Raw genomic sequence first — 20,205 nt, 5'->3', positions numbered from 1 at the left:
GAGGTGTGTTCACACAGACAGGAACCTGTATTCACATCCTGTATGCACATGCACACATTAAAACCATGGTCACAAAGAAAGCAAAAAACAAAACAATAACACATGCGCTCATGCAGACACGCACACACACACACACACACACACACACACACACACACACACACACAAAACCATGGTAAGTTACAAATCTTACATGCTATGGTGTGTTGTTTTTGAGTAAATGGTGAACAGCACTACTTTAAGAAAATACTTTGAACTCATCACGCAGTTGCGGAAAAAGAGAAACAAGCCTCTCTTCTTAAAGCAGCGGGTTTGGGCGCCCCCGTCGCACCTTCTCACACATCCGCCAGTGCTCTGCTATTACAGAGCTGGAGGAATGTGCACACTTCCCAGCAGAGCCCTGCTGCCCTGCTCCCCTCCTCCCTGTTGCTCTCTGCCCTTCTGATGCCTCTCCTTTCATCCCTCATTCCTGTCTGTGGTTCAGTGGCAGAGATACAAACACCACGGAAACAAACGTGGTCAGCCTTGTCATCCAATGCCGGTTGCCATGGACGCTCAGGTGCATTGTGGCCACATTTAAGGCGCGCGCGCGCGTGTGTGTGTGTGTGTGTGTGGGTGTGTGTGTGTGTGTGTGTGTGTTTCATGTTTGTTGTGTGCTTTGAGAGCACACATTAAACATGTAACAAAAACGAAAAGCAGTAGGAACAGAAGTAAGGAGTTTATATTCCTCAGAAATATGAATAGCTGAGGGATTTACGTCAGTACATTCCAACACAAAGAGCGAAAATAAACCAGACCAGCTTCACAATGAGACCCTGGAAATAACGCCGAATTTAACGTGCGATGACAGAGCTCTAAATTTCCCAATCACACACACGCTTGGAAGAACCGTACTCGCGGTTGTCATCTTTGTGCTGAGACGCTCTGAGGCGTTTTACACACATGGGAAGTAAAGTGACCATCGCACTATGTCAGTACGAGACGCCGCCCGCCAACGGTGTGCTGCAGGCGATTACGCACATCTGTGGGTCGGATCCAGGTGTTCCGCTGCAGCCCCTTATGTGGGCACACAGACAAGAGCGTTAACGAGCCGATGGCACTCATGACTCACCGCTTCCAGGGACACTCCAGGCAGTAAACGTCGCGCCGGGACGCTTGCTCACTCACTACGTTACGGGTTTATTGTTCCGTCCGTCTTCAGCTGCTTCACACCGTACATGCGTACGTGTATGCGCGTCAAAACGGACCATAATAAAGTATCGGAAAGACCTACTACGCGGGGGCGCGCACCAACGCAGATAACTAAACCGGCTCCTGGAAAGTTTGCACATTGTCTCGTTTTACTAAATTCTTGCTTTGATCAAACGGAAACTAATTTTAGGCGAGTTCCAAAGTGGATAAACAAACCCCTGCCTTTGTTTTCTTGTCTATTCGGAGTTTTGGTCATGTTCTCCTAAGCATGTGTGTATCGAGGTAGAAATGTTTGCACAGCGCGAGAACTCTTTGATCTTCGGTAATACAGAGCCTCTACTGTACCGGGCATCGCGCGAACCACGACTCTGAACGGAACCGAATGGAAAGAATGACGCTTTCTAAAAAAAAAAAAACGCCTGACGAACCGCACATCAAACCTCGGATCCACAATAGTAAGAATTATGCGAGCGAATATGTTTGTTGCATTTACATCACGGATTAAGTCCTTATTAAAGAATCCTCAGGCTGCCTCCCTGCCGCCACGCTACCGAACACACCGAAATAAGAGGCGATGTGCGTCGTGTGTGTCTGTTACTGATCGTTGCTCTCCTTCTCAGATCTCATTACTTATTAACGGGATTCTTTTACACCCAAACCGCGGCCACATCCATGTTAGCAGCGACAAAGCAAAAATTACCGGGCAAGCCGTTCGATAGCTGACGCTGAAACGGAGCGGTCCTACCTGGCTGGAACATACTTTGGAAATAAAAGACGACCAGGACAAAAGATCCCAAGCAAGTGGCCAGCACCATCCGGCAAATCCTACTCATCCTCATTAGTTCAAGAAACGTCTGTTTCATGGCTGGAGAGGGGAGGCGTGCCGAGCCCGGTCCAGCGGCGTGCGCCCGCTCCGTGATGATGCTGATGCTGGCTGGCCGGCAGCTACCGCTCACGCCCGTGCATGAACGAGCGCCGTCCCCGGAGCGTACTATCTCTCCCTCTATGTCAAACTGCGGGGGGGGGGGGGGGGGGGGGGGGGGAACGAGAGAACGCAGCGCCACCCCTCTCCAGGCTCGGAGAATGAGCGCGTCCATACCGCGAGAGGGCACGAGGCGACGTCATTAAACGGATGTGTAGTTCAACTTTAAAGGAAATGAATACGTCGAATTAGGGCAACATGTCACGTTCTCGCGTCTGTAGGTTAGTTGGATGCAAAGGGGCTGAAGTAGCGCGCGCCGTCCGAAACGACACTACTGTAGCTTAACCGGACAACAGAAGGGCTTATCACGGCAACGTCAACGGCGCAGAAAGGGAGCGCGCGGAACCGGGACCGGATGGTGTGTCACACATCAACAGTAGCCTACCAACCTGCAGTCTGGGACCTGCGCTTACTACGTGGGTTGTCGTAATTGTTCTCGTTAAACTGGGTGGGGCGGCACACCAGAAGCAGTGTAGAAATGGAACTATTTATTTCTGAGTTGTTAAATTGCACTTCTGTGAAATGTAGGCCTATGTAGAAAATTAATCATATTAGTGCTTAAAAGGTGCGAATGCTTGAAAAATATGTGCTTGCCAGCTTTCTGGAGAAGTAGAAGCAATACTCAGTAGGTTTATGGAACAGTGTGGAAATTGAAGCTTTTCACACAACCTCAATCCGCATTTGACAAAAGAGATCTTTCTCAACCGTAAGCCTTTGGTCAGAGCAAGTAATCTACCGACCTCCTGTGGCCAGCTAAACACACAGCATGGTAGCAGAATACCAGATGCGTGCTGATGACTGAACAATAATGTATAGATAATCGCAAAACATTTTCCGAACTATAGAAACAGAAGCTATAGCATTGTGCCACGTGTGCTTGTGTGAGTGTATAGATGCAAATTAATGTATTAGGTTGGTTTCATCTTAGTTTTCAAAAACACATTGCATCCCCACGATGCCTCTGCCTATAGAAGTATACCCCCCACAGAAGTTCATTTAATTAAGCATTCATGGCCTTTGGCCTCTGGTTCTGGTGATGTAAAAAGGTTCAAAATTCATAAGTGACTATGCAGGCTAGCCATGCTGATAAGAGAAATTACAGAGATGTGCACTGCCAAAAGTAGGCACACTGAAAATTCTCCTGGAATTACAAGAGTGCTCATGTGTGGCATTCGCTTCTGCAGAAGAGCGATAAAAAAGATATCTCTGGAGAGGTCTCATGGAGCAGAGCTTTTCTTCAGTTTCTTCTAAATGCAGTAATTTCCTAAGAGTGCTGCAGAGATTGAATGAATGTATGTCTCTGTGTGTGTGTGTGTGTGTGTGTGTGTGTGTGTGTGGTAGATTTTGCAGGGAAACCAGCTACATTATCTTTATTGATAATATGGTGCCTATCTGGTATCACTGAACACAGTTAAATTAATGACTCCACCTGGAGGACATTGCATCCTTTTCAATTATAATCAGTTATCTAATCGGTAAACCACAACCATTATATGTTATTATAAATTAAACATAAGCATCTGTTTGAAAGTTATAAATGACATATAATTACATATTACACATTAATGACATCATCATTAAAACCGTAGCATAAAATAACTGATACACTAATAAACCTGCATATGTTGCATTTGTCATTTATTTAACATTTGTACTTGCCTGGAATATTCAAGACAGAATCTTGGTAAATATAACGAACATTTTGGTTGTCTTCATGCTGAAATTAAGGAAATGACTGAAATCTCAGTGGAGCTTCCATCCTTACCTGTCTGGTATGGATTTGTGAGCTGAGTCTCGACTGGTTCGAGGACTGCCTGCTGGCCTGATATTGCAGACGTTCTTCCCCTGCTACCTGGGCAGCTTGTGTAATTAGCTCTTCCTGCATGGGTCAAAGGCTGTGTTGCTGTGGGTGATGGTGATAGACAGCAGGAGGTTGACCTCATTAATTTCCTCATTGCATCACAGCATGTGTCTAATATTTAAGCAGATTTAGGTGTCTTTGAATGCATCTCACTATAGATCCCAAAGTTGTTCTTTGTAGATACTCTCTCTCTCTCTCTCTCTCTCTCTCTCTCTCTCTCTCTCTCTCTCTCTCTCTCTCACACACACACACACACACACACACACACACACACACAGTAACAAAAGTAACTACAACTATAGAAAACCAATTAGCACACTCACTTTTTGCTACTGCTAAGGGAAAAGCTTCTATCTCAATTACAGTTTATTAGTCTTTAGGAGAGGGAAGTCCTTGTGGGATTTCACTGGTTTGGCATAGTTGCCATATAGCCTAAGGGCAAACATGAAATAAAGCGCTTCACTCTATCTAAAGGGAGAAACTGGTCCAAATGGGGATTTTGAGTTTTCACAATAGCAGCATGCAGTAATGCATAAAGTGAATCGTATTTCATGGGATAAGTCAAAGAGTTTAGCACACAGAGATTTCTTCACACAAACCCAAACACACACAGACACAAACATACCCCACTACCTCGCTGTTTCTTCCTGCAGGGTTTCTTTGACAGTTTGCAGTCTCAACTAGCGTTAAACTTTTTTTAAAAACATTAAGTTGTAAATTTAATATATACTAGAAATAGAATTTTTGAAGCAATGTGACAAGAAATATCTTGCCCCGCAAAACTAGATGCCAAGTTTATATCAGTGATATAGTCTAATGTATTTATAGAATCGCTAACATTAACTAAAAACAAACTGGTTATGTGGCAAATTATAGCTATAAAATTGATGGGCAAAAATAATTTCACCTTTCTCATTTCACCTTCTGTGCATCTGTATAGCTATCTCTATCAACACAACACTGGAATGATAGACATCTGGGTAATATGTGTATACAGGATTTTTTATTTTCATAAGCAAACTAAATGATCATAGCATCCCAACAGGGTGGCAATTTCAATAACACCAGAGGAGTTCATTTCATTGTGAACCAGATCACTGGAAAAAGCAACTTCAATAAATGTATCTTCTATGGTTCTACTGGAAGATGGAGCCATATATGAGAAAATATGAGAAAGAGGAGAGAAACGCACAAGACGTGGGAACATGCTTATCCTCACTCAGCTGCTCCTAAGAGCATTTTCATTAACATAAAATAAATTTATATGGTAATTATTAATAAAAATATATTTTTGCCATCTGCACGAGGCCCAACTAGCTCATTTAAAGTTAAACAACTTTACGAGAGGTTTAGAGAGAGGTGATAGGCTTGCTGAAAGAGAAACTGCAAATGTCTCAAAGAAGAGAGAAATGTAAAGACATGGTGACCTTATCTTATCCCACTGCTCTGTCTAGGGTGGCCAGCGGGTCATTGTCATAGCAACAGCAGAAGTAGGGAGTGTGTTGGCTCCATGTGCAGCGACTGCCTTACCAGGGTCTGCATTCTGCAGGTCTGCATGAACACAAGCATGTGCAGATACATACACACACCATGCATGTTTTGGACAGTCTACAGCAATGTAATGGTTTGATAGGAACACATCCAAAACTCATAAATTGTTGCTCTGCCAAAAAAAAACCTCTTTGTCAACCCTGCCTATAATTCCAAGCCCATAAAAGTGGAATAGCAATCCGCTATAAGTAATTGATTCTAATTAACACATAATTCCTCTTACTCAAATAGTTCAAACTGGCATGAGGATTTGCAGATACCATCAGACATAAAACATGGACCACTGCAAGAATTGGCAATAAATTAAGCAGTGGTCTAACCGACAGCAGTGTCCAAGCAGCGGTGCTCCTGGACATGGATCTGAAGAGCTGCTATCAACCGTTCCCTTGGAAATGAACTATTCCTCATATAAAAGACAGATCGGGTATCTGACTAACTGGGCACCATACTGCAGAAACGAACAGGTGTACCTTACCTACTGGGCCATAACATAGTTTCACTTTCCGAAACAAAGCAAAGTTTTTGCTAATACTTCTCCTTTTGGCTAATAAGACGGATTCACGTTCTATGAGACTTCATAAATCTCAAAATGACTAGCAATAACACCAGACAATAGGCCATATATAGCTTTTAAGATATCAAGAACTAATAGATGTAAGTTACGAGTGCGAAAATGGTTCTAAAATAATTTATCATTATGAACAGCCCTGTGACGATGGGATTCGAGGCAGCATGCAAAAACGAGCTGTGGTAAAAATAAATAAAATAAAAAAAACAACAACACAGACATTTATTAATACAACGACAAACAGGAAACACACAGAACAGCACTACGTTGACAGATTACCATTCAACACAAGGCAAACCACATTAGACAGTCCTGCACTACTGAGCGTGTACCAAACACGCTCAGTAGTGCACCGACGAAGAGTGACTTCCATACAAGCACTTAAATATACATGCCAATTGACTAACAAGGAGATGCATGGCCAGGTAGACAGACAGACAGACACACACACACACACACAATGACAAACACCAACAGGACATCACACTGACATGGGGATGAGTATAGGAGGAGGGAGCCGTACAGTGACAAGCCCACTACATAACAAATAATTTTAGACGTGTTAAAACTCTGTCGTGTTAATGTTCGAGCTTTTAAGAAAATCTGCACTGAGTACACTGAGTAATTGTTATGAAATACATGAATGAGAAAATAATCGACAGATACACCTGAACATTATTGCAGATTTAGTCTAAATCTTTACATTTGTTGAGTTCCTTACAGAAAACTGTTTTCACATGCCTTTTATAATTAAACTACTGAAATAAAGGGAATGGAACTACTGAAACAAGGGGAGTGGAACTATTGAAATAAAGGGAGTGGAACTATTCAAAGAAAGGGAATGGAACTATTGAAACAAGGGGAATAGAACTATAGAAACAAAGGGAATGGAACTATTCAAACAAAGGGAATGGAACTATTCAAACAAAGGGAATTGAACTATTCAAACAAAGGGAATGGAACTATTCAAACAAAGGGAATGGAACTATTCAAACAAAGGGAATTGAACTATGGAAACAAAGGGAATGGAACTATTCAAACAAAGGGAATTGAACTATAGAAACAAAGGGAATGGAACTATTCAAACAAAGGGAATTGAACTATGGAAACAAAGGGAATGGAACTATTGAAACAAGGGGAATAGAACTATGGAAACAAAGGGAATTGAACTATGGAAACAAAGGGAATGGAACTATGGAAACAAAGGGAATGGAACTATTCAAACAAAGGGAATTGAACTATGGAAACAATATTGACCATAACTATTTACTACACAGTATGTCATAATTATGAGAAAGTAAGTCAAAATTATAAAAACATAAGTCATAAAAAAAGTAAGGTATAATTATGAGATGCTAATTCAGAATTATGCGATAGTCAGAATTATAAATCAAAATTATGAGTTAATCTTAAATTATGCTGTCTTGCATAACTATTTTAGTACATCTGATTCAATGTAGGCTAATGGTGTTTGCTTGTGTACATTTCATGCATTGCCCATGTGCAATATGCACGTTTAGCACGATGAGAGGAAAAACGTCTGGTGACTAGTGTGGATACGACTGTCCCTGTTTTACGTTATAAAAACCTACATATTGTGTCTGAATATAGTACTTTTTATATTGGTCTGTATCGGACTAGCAAGTTAGAGAGACACAGAGAGAGGGCGTGTGGAAGCTATCACGAAGCCTTCAACGTACTCACCATAAGTGGCCACGCTATGACAGCATGGTTCTTTATCTTTATCAAGGGCCTCTGCTGAACAGCGCCACCACACGGACTGTTCCGCACTAGGCACAGTTGTGCAACAGCAACAATAATAACTTCAGCTGCAGCATTTTTTTTAATTGTTTTTGTTTTGGTCATTTTTTGTGTTGACTTATGCACACTTGAAATTTTTAGTTTATAGAGACAATTTTTGCACCTCTAATTAAGGAGATGTAGTGTTAATCTCTTAAATGTTATTTACATTTAGCTGACGCTTTTATCCAAAGCGACTTACAATTATGACCGAGTACAACTTGAGCAATTGAGTTTTAGGGGCGTTGCTCAGGGACCCAGCAGTGGCAACTTGGAAGTGGTGGGTCTTGAAGCAGCAACCTTCCAATTACAAACAAAGTACCTTAACCACTGAGCTACAACTGCCCCTAGTTACACCACTGAAACTATGCTGCTCTGTTTGTGTGTGTAGTTGAGTGGTGAACTAAGTACTCCACAGCCGTCAGAGAAACGTAAGAGAGAAGTCACAACCCGGATCATTTCTAGTTAATGAGCCTAGCTCATAGATCCTCCTAATTTCCCAGCAGCCGTATTCATATATATTTCACTCCTGGCTTACACCTACATCACTATACAATTAATTTTGTGTCTGGAATCACTTCCCTGGATGTGTAGTCCAGAGTTACACACGACGGAGGTCATACACTATACCGCAGTTTTGTTTTGGTTTTCGCGTTTTCTCGTGACCATTGGAATATTTCCCTGGCGCAAGTAAAAATGTCATTAATAAAAAACAATTTTAAAATCCAAAGGCGTGAAGTGTCATCTGACCCACCCAAGACTCATTTTCCCACCTGGCGGGTAGCGGAGGCGGTGCAGCGTGGCCCCGCAGCTCCGCGCTGGGACTGGTTCTCTCGCAGCCGTTCTCTGTCCAACCACACGGCCGTTTGGAGACGCTAACCAACCAGGGCTTCATAGCAGGTTTGTGTCTGGCTCCGGCCAATGATTGCTAACCGATTTCTCGTTTAGCTCGAATGAAAATGTCCGTCTCGGACTGATTTTTCACTTGTTGTCTACCCGAATGAGCGATGGAAAGCAGGAAGTGTCGAGGAAAAAAATGGTTAATTACGGATGAGTTTGCGGCCGAGGTGTCGGCCGAGCACAAGGCCCATTCTGAACCCCGGGCGGGGAATTTCTTTGTTGAACACCAGCCGGCTAACGGGCTAACGAGCGCACATCCAGATCATCGCGGCGGGTTGCTGCCTCGAGTAAAATCTGCTCTCCCCGTCAAAATGCCACCGCTGTATGCCCGGAGGAGGGTCTCATCTAGGCTGGGGGCTGCTCGTACCGTCGCGGGTATGAGACGCTGTGTGGCCGGGCTAGCTAACGAGCTAACTAACGACCTAGCGAGCAGCTACGATTGCTTACACTGCTCGACAAAAAACCCCGCCACGGACTATAAAGACAGAAATCCAGACGACGTGTATAGCTATAATCCGCACGGAATTTAGAGTTTAACTCGATTACGCGAATTACTGCCTAGGTTTTACTGAGGAAATTTGTTCCTTTTTTCAGTTTTTAAGACAGCTGGCTAAGATAGCTGTAGGTGTGTGTGTGTGTGTGTGTGTGTGTGTGTGTATATATATATATATATATATATATATATAAAAAATATATGTAGACCAGCAATGCTAGTTAGTTGCTCAAAGGAAGTCTACATTTAACAAGTGGTACATTTTATACCACCCGTGTCAGGCTTCATTCTTTATCAAACTGTTTTAACTTTCATGTTTGGCTAGATGGACGGGGACAGTACCACCACCGATACCTCACAGTTGGGTATAACGGGCGATTATATTTCCGGAGGGCACTATGTGCTGCAAACTCAAGAAGGTAAACCGAAACATATTTAAAAAGTTGGCAAATTCCCAGTTGTAACGCAGCTACTAATTCATGTCCACGGCGTACTGTACACCTAGAAATGCTAACTGAAAGCAAGGGGCGCTTTTTTAAATTATTGGTGTCACTGATATGTTTTCTCTGTCTAGATGATGGTGAAGAAAGTCTGCATGACCATGAGGATGGAAATGGTTCCAAAGACAATCTCAGAGAGCAGGATATATATCTACCCATTGCTAATGTAGCTCGCATCATGAAAAATGCCATCCCACAGACTGGAAAGGTTTGTCCCTGCCACTCATTCATTCAGACACTTGCAATGTAAATATTAAAATGAACTCAAAAAAAATTTTTTTTTAACTTGCAGATAGCAAAAGATGCAAAAGAATGCGTGCAAGAATGTGTGAGCGAGTTCATTAGCTTCATCACGTCAGAAGCCAGTGAGCGATGTCATCAGGAGAAACGCAAAACCATCAACGGCGAGGACATTTTGTTTGCCATGTCCACACTTGGCTTCGATATGTACGTGGAACCTCTCAAACTCTACCTACAGAAGTTCAGAGAGGTATGGTTTACACTCGCATGTGCACAGATGCTGTGTCCCTTTGAAGTAGATTGAATAGATGACGTGTCTTGTTTCCTAGGCAATGAAGGGTGAGAAGGGTATTGCAGGTGTGGCAGGTGCGGAAGGCCTGTCTGAGGAACTTACAGAAGACACTTTCAGTAAGTCATCACAAACTATCTTAATTATTTAGCCAAACTAGCTTTACATGCAAATTTTTGAAAGGTATGTTCCATTATGCAGGGGTTGATTTTCTCATAGTTTTAGGCATCTAAGATCATTCATGTAGTCAGTGGAATCATTGGTGCTTTTGGGTGGGTCAGAATAACTACTGGCATCCTTGTCTTGCAGCAAATCCATTGCCTGCAGGGCTGATCACAGCTGATGGTCAACAGCAGAATGTCATGGTTTACACCACCTCATACCAACAGGTGAGCGCACACATCAGAGCAGTACATCCTCACCTAGATTATAGATCATGGTTTACACCTCCTCATACCAACAGGGGAGCGCACACACCAGAGCAGTACATCCTCACCTAGATTATAGATCATGGTTTACACCTCCTCATACCAACAGGTGAGCGCACACATCAGAGCAGTACATCCTCACCTAGATTATAGATCATGGTTTACACCTCCTCATACCAACAGGTGAGCGCACACACCAGAGCAGTACATCCTCACCTAGATTATAGATCATGGTTTACACCTCCTCATACCAACAGGTGAGCGCACACACCAGAGCAGTACATCCTCACCTAGATTATAGATCATGGTTTACACCTCCTCATACCAACAGGTGAGCGCACACACCAGAGCAGTACATCCTCACCTACATTATAGGTGCTTAACCTCTCTTGCTAGTAAAGAATCACACTTTCCTTAGTTTCTTAATTTGCCTTTTAGATTTTGCTAAGCCTAATCGAAAACTGAGTTAATATTTACATCTGAGAAACATGTAAACATTTAATATTATTTATAAAATATTTAAATTGACAAACTAGAAAATTAAGTTTAAAAAGCGAAATGTGTAAAGGCCTAGCATGGGTATTCATACGAAATGTAAACATTGTAAAAATTTTAATATTCCTAACTCAAGAATGCTGCCTTCATCTACAAAGATTGTAATGAACTTTGAGAGTGAAATCATAAATATGTTTTCTTTAGATCCCTGGTGTTCAACAAATCCAATTCTCATGACCTGGTTCATCAGGAGACCATAAGGCCTCTGACCTGTTCAAGGATAAATTGGCCTCTTGCCTTCTAAGACTTCACAGGCAGTTTTGGAAGTTGATTGATTAGGAGAGCAGGTTAAAGTTGAACCTGCTGGTAGAGCTTGAATTTGTAAATTTGCTTAGTGATGTCTGTAATTCATGAAGTAATCATTTGTTACAATTATAATACTTATTCATTTTAAGCAGTCTCCGAGGTCCCATCCTCAGAGGGAAGACTGCCATAGCTTTTCCCTTCCTTATATTTGTTAGAGGTTTTTAAAGGGGGAGGGGGGGGTAGCAGGACAGGGCAAATGGAATTACTACATGTACACAATAAAGGGATTCTCATTTAATTTGTTTGAATTTATGTAAGTTAAATAATTTAATGTCAGTTGTCAATTTTGTGTTTTGTTCTTAGAATAAAATCATTAAGCTGTGCTGTAGCTTGAATGACCAGGAGACACCGAAGACACTATACATTTTTAATTTAGTTTTGCTCCATGAATCCAATGCATACAGTGGAACAAAGGTAGAGAACGTCTGAAACAAAAAGACTCGAAAATCAGTTGTGAGTAGGCATCTACAGACTAGCATCATAAATTCGAGCAGACAAAAATGACAAACTATTTTGTGATCGTACTGGACATTAGTCATGTAATGCATAGTTAAATTATACCCTCTAATGTTAAGACTTTTAGTACTGTGAAAAGGGAAATACCAAAAGGTAAGCACCAATATATTGCCTTTACAAATGTTTTCACACTCTTTGACCATGGAAAAATAAACAGCACATACACAACAGGTATGTCTATTTGTGGGACTAAATGCATCAAGTGTACTGAGGGCTTTAGACCTGCATACTTTAAGGCTTATTTTAGTTTATGATTAGATGTCTGAAAATAAGTAGAAATGATTGTGTGGGGGGTGTTTCTGGGATGATTACCATTCTAAACTAAAACTTGTAGCCCACTAAATCTGAGCAGGATTAAGGAATTACTGTGGTTAAAGTGGTCTCTTGGAACCCCTTTATACTTAAGGTAAAATACCAACTGTTTTCTACAGAATCTTGATGCCTGGAAGCAGGTAAACTTGGACCAGACGAAGGTTTATGTATGAAGAATCTTATCCTGCCACCTTATACAGTGGAGGGGCATGAGTGTCTGGTCACATCCAAGTAAACTGAGTAAAGACTTCAAATTATGATCTGCAGGAGGGCACAAATCTCCCATACAGAGTTTGCATTACTAATGCAGTACTTAGAGTAATAATGTAAGAAATACAAATTCAAAGGTGTGTTTATTATGGCTGGGGAAAGATCTACCCTATACTATGAACAAAAGGTTTAGGAACAACCTAAACATTAACCAAATTAACTTATTTTTCACAAGTTCACACATTTTTATGTACAAAAATTAATATATAAAAATAAGTTAGGCAATTTACATTTACAGTGAATACAAATGATCAGAGGTGCATTTAAGTATATAAAGGGTATTGCTTTCTTAACAGCTACAGTTGAACAGAAGGAAAATCAAAACAAGCCACATCAGCCTTCTGAGGAGCAGAGTTTACCCGCGGGTGGCTTTGGGTTCGTCCTCTGTAAAGCTGGAGTCTGGTTGCGACCCCGATGACTTCAGTTTACTGGTATCTGTGGGGCAAACACTACAATTTAAGAATTTTTACATTTTGGATGAGGGAAAACCCCCCCCCCCCTCATTAGTACTCTATTATACAAGCTAGCTCAGTGACCACCAGTGTGGAATACAGATTTATATTTTTAAAGTTATTCATTTCCAATGCTACCAAAAAATACTCTTCACCGTAAGAAACTTCTCTCCGCCTTTTCTCACCCAAACACACCTTGCAGCCAGCGGATCTGCGTGGCCGGGCCGTAACCCTGCTCATTCTTCGCAGCGATGCGGAAGACGACTGCAGGCCGGGCTGAGCAGTCGATGTGCGCGTTGCTCAGGTGCGTGGCACTAACAGTGCAGGAGGTCTTGGTGCCACGGTAGATGCGTATAAACCCAAGCTCCTCGGGCTTCACCACGTTGCTCCCCCGGGTCTTTCGCACCGCCAGGTACATGGAATATTCTAGAATCTTCCCTGACAGAGAGGTGGGTGGCTCCCAGGTGATGTGCACTGTGTCAGAAGCCTGTAAAATCAAGTACAGGGTGTGAACGGGGATCAATGAAGGTAGCCAATGGTCTCTTCACTTCAAATGGAGGACGCTTTCAAGCGTATTAAGGAGGAAACACATGTCCTTTTCTCGCACACCAACAGCTATGCAAAGTAAGCAATGACTGGTTAAAGCAGAAAAGCATAAAGGTGAAACCTTGGTGATTTTGACAGCAGAAGGTGCTCCGGGGAATCCAGGCTGGCAGGTCTTAAACTCACTGACAGGACTGAAATCTCCCTGACCACAGCTGTTCAGGCCTGCCACCCTGAAGCGGTAGGAAACACCAGGTGCCAGCTCTTGCTTCTCTTGCGCTTCGAAACTGTGAGGCCCAGGAATCTTCCACTAAAAGGAGAGGAAAAGAGGACAAGAACGATAGAGACTTAACTATGTATTCCACGGCTAGAATGGAGATTAACATTAAGAACAGCAATAGGTTTACAGCTCCATGAGTAATGTAAGAATTCTATTTCTTTCCCAATTGCAAGCGTGATGCAGACTGACCTCACTATCAGAGATTCGGTTGGTGACTCCACCCTCAGAGGGTAAATAGTAGTGTGTGACCTCAGAGAAGAGCGTTCTAAATATACCCACATTAAACCATGTAGAGTCTTCACAACTCTTAGTCTGCAGGGAATGGGACCGATAATAAATAATTACAATTACAATGCATGCACAATTAACATGCGCACTCACGTTCACGCACGCATGTTCACTCAGGCACGATCACTCATGCATGCACAATCTCACATACACACACACAATCATGCGCACGCACACAGCGCAAGCTTGTACCTGCTGAGAAGAGGCATCTTGTTCTGTGGATTAAACAAAATAAGAACCAGTTTGTCAGCGGTGATGAAAAACTGAAATTACCCAAGCCTTGGCATGCCACATTCTCTGCGCTGTGGGAAGAGTTTTTACCTCGGTGCTGCTGGGATGCCCCATTCTGCTCCTTCATGGACACGCACCTCACTTGGTCAAAGGGCTTGCCATTTACTGCAGGGGCTAGGACATACAGGGAGATTTGTGCCCTTAGAGTAGAGTGATTTAAAAAATACAGACACACAAGAACTGCAGAAGCAAAAGAATCGCAGCAGTGTCTTACCAGACTCTGCTGCACAGACATCAGTGACGGGACGGAAGTGTCCTCTGTTCTGATCCGCCGCAGAGCAGATGTCTTCTCTGCACTCAGCTACCGGTCTCTCCTGAAGGACACAAAAGGCATTCTGAGAAACCCACTTCATTATTGTGGACATTGCACACACACTCACATACACTGCTAGCGCAGACTGTCAAGTCACAAAGCTCTGCACAATAACCTCTGGAGCCTCTTCTGTCTTTAAGGCACTTATCCTGTGGACATGCAATCTGTTTACATTTACAGATGATAAAAATCCTTTTTATGATTACATTTTCCATTACAGTTCTAACACATATGTCTTGTTATGGAGTTCTGACCTGTAGTGATGAGCCATTCTCTCCTTCACACGATCCATCTGCACATCCTATGTCTCGAGCTGTCTCGGACTCTGCAGGCAAAAAATATCTACTGACATCACAGCGAGTGAGATGCTACAGTTAACGTTGCCAGGTAAGGACTTTATACTGTAATACCAGATGCTAAACCAATGCCTTAGAAGTGAAAGTCCTATGAGACTAAATGTACATTATCATTTTGTTGAAAGGAAATTCCCAGAGTGAACATATTTTTATATTAAGGTAACACCTGCGAAACATACTTGATTGGACAGATTCCTGTAGACGCTTCACCTCCTGTCCAGTACTGGGAGGTGGAGCCGACGTGTTTGGCAAATCAGAGCCACTGGTGGGCGGGGACAGAGAATGAGTGACAGGCTGCAGCTGAAGTAAGTAGCATTCAGCTGCAGGTAGGGGGCGCCAGGCTACATGAAGCATGTTGATTGTGGACTTCACCAAAAACACCGCTGCTGGGGAAGATGGCTTCTCTGTACATACAAAACAGGGGTTCTTTTTTTTTTTTTTTTAAGGCACTTTTATGGAGCATCCATCACTGCTGTCACTACAGTCCAAAATAACCACACATTGCAGACTCAAGGACCCTCAGTCTTGCTATAGTGATTTCACCTGTTTCCAGGTACCACAGGTCTTTGCAGCACACTTGGTAGTTCCAGTTCTTCCTGTAGCCGTCGCGGCCGCTCCAGATGTAGAGGCGGGTGGCGATGGTCACAGCGCAGTGGCCCGCGCGGGCCTTGGGCCAACGGCCACCCTCCTCGTCCTCCACGCCTGCAGAGCGCAGGCCTGAGCCCGACTGCTGCGGAACCTCTGGGTTCAGACTGCTCCACGTCATTGTGTCTTAAGGAGGGGAAGGTTTACAGAACATGATCATCAAATCAGCAAGCAGCATAACAACTGGTAGGCCGCATAAGAATTCAAAAACAAACAGGAGTTTGGCATTTTCATGCATGTGCCTCAAAATGTGCTTTGAAAACTTTGTGCTCATGCAACTTGGAAAAGCAGCCGTGGAGTACACACACCCAGGTTTAGTACCGACATGGAGCTCGTACAGATCCACTCTGGTCCTAAAGCGTTTGCTTTACCATCCCACTCCTCAGCAGGTACCCAGCCCCCAAACAAATACATCCTAAAGACACGGAGTGAGGAGTGTTTAACCATATAGCACTATACAGTTCTCCCCATCACACACACACACTCACACACACACACACACACACACTCACAATGCAGCACAGAAACACACCAGACTATAAAGTACTGGAAAAAGAGAATGAAAAAAAAAAAAATGAGTGTAAAGCTTTTCATTACTGGTTTCCAATCACATTCGAGGAGTGGAGGCTTCTCGGTAGTGGACAGGGTCCCGTGGTCCGAGGTAATGACCAAGTCATAGTCTCTGAAAGAAATGAACACCACCGCCATTACAAGTTACATGGAGTGAAAGAGCAGGTAGAAACACAGTGTGCATCATACCGTTGCCACAGGCAATGGTGCCTCAGTAGTGAAGGTACTTGACTAGTAATCAGAAGGCTGCCAGAACAAACACCACCACTGCCAAGTTCTGCTGGGCTCCTGAACAAGGCCCTTATCTCTGAGTTGCTCATGGTGTGTTCAGTCAGAATCACAAGTCACTTTGAATAAAAGCGATAACTAAATGCCGCAAACAATAAAACAGTGAGGCAAGGTCTAGGCTTTAGCATACCAGTGATATTCCTGCTCTTCCTGACTACAAAAGGAGGGCATTTGGCCGGCTGCTTCTCAGCAGACGGTCCCACACTCCCAGCTCAAAGCTTACCGATATCCAGCTGCCACAGGTCTGCCAGCCTCTGCCCACACATGCCTCCAAAAATATACAGCTTTGGGGAGCTGCCGGCGCTGCCACTGTACACAACACAGGTGTGGGACTCCCTGGGACAGGGCCCCACCCCTTTTGTTTCAGGAATGCTCCAGCCTTTCACCCCTGACTGTGTCTGCAACTCCAGTTCATAGAAATCATCCAAGTACCTGCGAAAGAGGACGATTATGATGATGAAGATCTAGGACAGATGGAATGCTTGGGGAAAAAACATTTCATTATACTGTACATGCATTTTTTCATTCATGTATACATGACACATTAGTGTACATGTATGCATGTACAATATAATGAGATGCTTCCCCCCCCTCCTATACCAGCACTTGGTCAGCCACTGCACAGCACTCTGGGGGCTGAGAGGGTTAAGGCCGTCGATCAAGGGTCCAACGACGACACACGGCAGAGCCGGGATTCGAACCCACGAACGTTCACAGAGCTCTACCCCTCTAGGCTACCCCTGCCCAGAGTGGCATGTGTGAATGAGGCACTATGCTCACCGCGGCACGTTCCCATTTGGGTCCTCGCTGTCATTGGCTAGCCCTCCAAACAGGTAGCACTTGCTGCCATGGAGTGTGAAACTGTGCCCTAGACGAGGGCAAGGGGGCGGGGCACTCTTCGGCGGGCGGGGCTTTAACTTCTTCCACAGCCAGCGACTTGCCTAAGAAGCACACGCTCAGTTTACACGTCTGACGGCTGGCCGCGCAGTAAGTTACCCGACGCAGCAGCCGCGCTGACCTGCAGCTCGTAGATGCTGCTGCTGTACTTCCCAAACTCCACCATGCCTCCAAACACCACGATCCGCGTGCCCTCGCAGGCGAAACCATGCGCGGCGCAGCCGGGAGGGATGTCCCCTCTGACCGCGGGAAGAAACCACTGTCGGGAAACTGAGAAAAAGAGGGGAGAGAACCGAGGACGAGTGTGCGAGTGTCCAAAGAAAAAAAACAACAACATACACACAAAACACACGGTATAAACCCCACAATATTTACACTGGACCCAGCTAGCTAGCTAGCCATCGGCCAACCATATTTTTGGTATGTCCCGTTTAAGGTTTTAACGTTGTCCAGACAGCTAGCTGGCTAAATAGTTAACTAGCTACCATCCACTGGCTGTCCAGCGTTATTAAGCGTTACTACGGCGGTTCTACCTGTGTTGTAGACGTGCAGCTCATCGGATATTCCCTCGTTTCCACCTCCAAACACTACGATTAGCTCCCGGATAGCTGCAGCCCGGTGTCCGTGTCTCGCTCGAGGCGTCGGGCCGGTAACAGAGTGAACGCGTTTCCACAGAGGAGGCTCAGCAGCCATTATACTGCGTGTTCACACGACAAAAAAAAGTGGGATAAAAACCTAGTTCTGTGCAGAAGGACTTTGCGTCTGCTACTCTAAAACGCATGGAGGTGCGAGTCCACTACACGCTTACCCTATTCTCCGTCCGCCAAAGCCACACTGCACAGATTAACGACCCTCATTTTCTTGCAGTGCAACAGTGCGTAGTGGCTTTGATTCGTGCGCTGTCCATGGTTAACTAAAACTAAAATACTAGCTTGGAGGATTTCAGAAAATTCAAGACGTCTATGGGAAGCATAGAGGGTACTTGAACTCGGAATTGAAATTGCACGCCGTTCTCCTGTGGGCGCCCGGGTCATGGTGAACACTAGCGTCCCCTGCTGGCTGCTTTCGTGTTGCAATTACTGTTACTAAACATATCAAGGCAGGCAAAACACAACTCGCATCACACGACCACACTAATATAAAAAATATAATAACCTAGAAATTCATATTATTTTACTAATTATAATTAGCTTAATTAGTCTAAATATGCCAGCCTATAAGCAGCTATAGGGATGTCAACTGCTGCAAGCTTTTTTTAACAGATAATTTTTTAATATAATGTTCAGAATTCTTTTCTGTCGATTGTCATCAGACATTTGGTAAATGTGATCATTTATATAAAACACAGTAAGTATACAAAGTGCCCTATTAAATTTTAAACATTTGTTTAAAATGTGTTGTCTTTGTCAAATCCTGTAAAGGCATCGTACACCTCGTGTAATATTTGATGTCTACTCCAGAGGTCAGCAGAAACCTGTCAGCAGAAACCTGTGAAGATACACGTTACTCCAAATAAACTTTCAGTTACTTCAGCTCCACGCACAGAACTACACACACACTTCACAAACCCCCTTATGTATTTTCTACCCAATCTGACCCCAGTTTTAAAATTCCACGCACATGCATATTTTTACCCACAATTCACAAAATAAAACACTTTTACTCAAACTTAGTTACACATTCCCAGTCAGTGGCATGACAATTCGCACAAACACCTCTCTGAAAAATATAGATCATAAACAATAAGAATAGCAAGAGCTCATTTTCTGGATTCAAGGGTACAACATCCATCACTTCAGATCAACTTCATTACATTCTATGCATTACCCTTCTATTCCATTATTTGTTGAGAAAGAAAAGCAAATCAGTGGACTACACCCAAACATTATGGACTTGCATTGTGTCTATTTATGAGTTTATATCCACTGAATTGATAAATACTTGGCCTGTCAGGTTTGATTGGATACAGCACACACTATTTGTAAACGTATATTTCTTCAATGCAGTTATAAATGAAATATACAGAAATGCAAGCAATATGATAGAAAAGAACGAGGACAGAGTTTTACTGCTTTAACACTATCGTGATCGCAGTGTGTAGATGTCTGTGTTATGTGTTCCCTTTGTCCGTGTGGGTCTGCTCCATGGTCCCAGTCCAGTCCCTGTGTAATCTAGCTCCGGTCGGTGTATTCCAGTCCTCAATGATCATGTCTCCATGCAGTGTATGTGATGTCATCAGTCTAGGACCCGTAATAACAACCCATAATCATAATCGCTTGAGTTCGCTTAAATTTGGTTTTGCTCTGATTTCATTCCTTGTCTAAACTTTTTGGTCATGAGCTTTGTGTTTGTTGTGTCCCATTTTGAGCTTGCCTTAGTCTCTTCTGGTTTGTTTGTTTGTTTTTGTAGATGCATCTTGTCTAAATAGTTGTCTGTTCACTTGACTGGGAGTATGGTGTGGTCATTGTTGGGTTGGGCTGTAGCTGTGTTTTTAGGTTAACTGAGGAGAGAGAAGGGCTC

General features: G+C 43.4%; 3 protein-coding genes across 4 annotated transcripts in view; 1 reads left to right on the top strand and 2 right to left on the bottom strand.

Moving 5' to 3' along the window:
- chst11 (carbohydrate (chondroitin 4) sulfotransferase 11) overlaps positions 1–2,119 on the bottom strand; it is a 34,601-nt gene extending 32,482 nt beyond the window's left edge. Inside the window, exon 1 of one of the 2 annotated variants that reach the window (XM_027021275.2) lies at positions 1,952–2,119. In XM_027021275.2, coding sequence (XP_026877076.1) covers positions 1,952–2,054 — 103 coding nt within the window. In that variant the 5' untranslated portion in view covers positions 2,055–2,119. Of the gene's footprint in view, positions 1–1,936 lie in introns of both variants that reach the window. The other variant, XM_027021274.2, reaches the window with a different exon arrangement.
- Positions 2,120–8,975: 6,856 nt separating this feature from the next.
- nfyba (nuclear transcription factor Y, beta a) lies at positions 8,976–11,902 on the top strand. Its single transcript, XM_035528436.1, has 7 exons — positions 8,976–9,228; positions 9,672–9,765; positions 9,921–10,054; positions 10,139–10,336; positions 10,416–10,494; positions 10,685–10,764; positions 11,503–11,902. Exons 1-7 carry the CDS (start codon positions 9,178–9,180, stop codon positions 11,533–11,535), a joined length of 669 nt encoding a protein of 222 aa, XP_035384329.1. The 5' UTR covers positions 8,976–9,177; the 3' UTR covers positions 11,536–11,902.
- A 115-nt stretch (positions 11,903–12,017) lies between these two features.
- hcfc2 (host cell factor C2) lies at positions 12,018–18,708 on the bottom strand. The gene is made up of 17 exons (XM_027021294.2): positions 18,494–18,708; positions 18,219–18,382; positions 17,807–17,955; positions 17,569–17,729; positions 17,012–17,220; positions 16,528–16,612; positions 16,239–16,345; positions 15,829–16,056; positions 15,465–15,689; positions 15,184–15,254; positions 14,831–14,930; positions 14,647–14,730; positions 14,518–14,540; positions 14,227–14,349; positions 13,882–14,067; positions 13,410–13,701; positions 12,018–13,197 (listed from the first exon to the last, which is right to left on the bottom strand). The coding sequence occupies exons 2-17, from the start codon at positions 18,376–18,378 to the stop codon at positions 13,118–13,120; spliced, it is 2,283 nt and encodes a 760-aa protein (XP_026877095.2). The 5' UTR covers positions 18,379–18,382; positions 18,494–18,708; the 3' UTR covers positions 12,018–13,117.
- Between the last annotated feature and the right edge of the window lie 1,497 nt (positions 18,709–20,205).

Source organism: Electrophorus electricus, chromosome 7 (assembly GCF_013358815.1).
Source record: "Electrophorus electricus isolate fEleEle1 chromosome 7, fEleEle1.pri, whole genome shotgun sequence".
Classification (NCBI taxonomy): domain Eukaryota; kingdom Metazoa; phylum Chordata; class Actinopteri; order Gymnotiformes; family Gymnotidae; genus Electrophorus; species Electrophorus electricus.
Note: the sequence above shows the minus strand (reverse complement) of the source record. Positions and strands in the feature narration are given on the sequence as shown.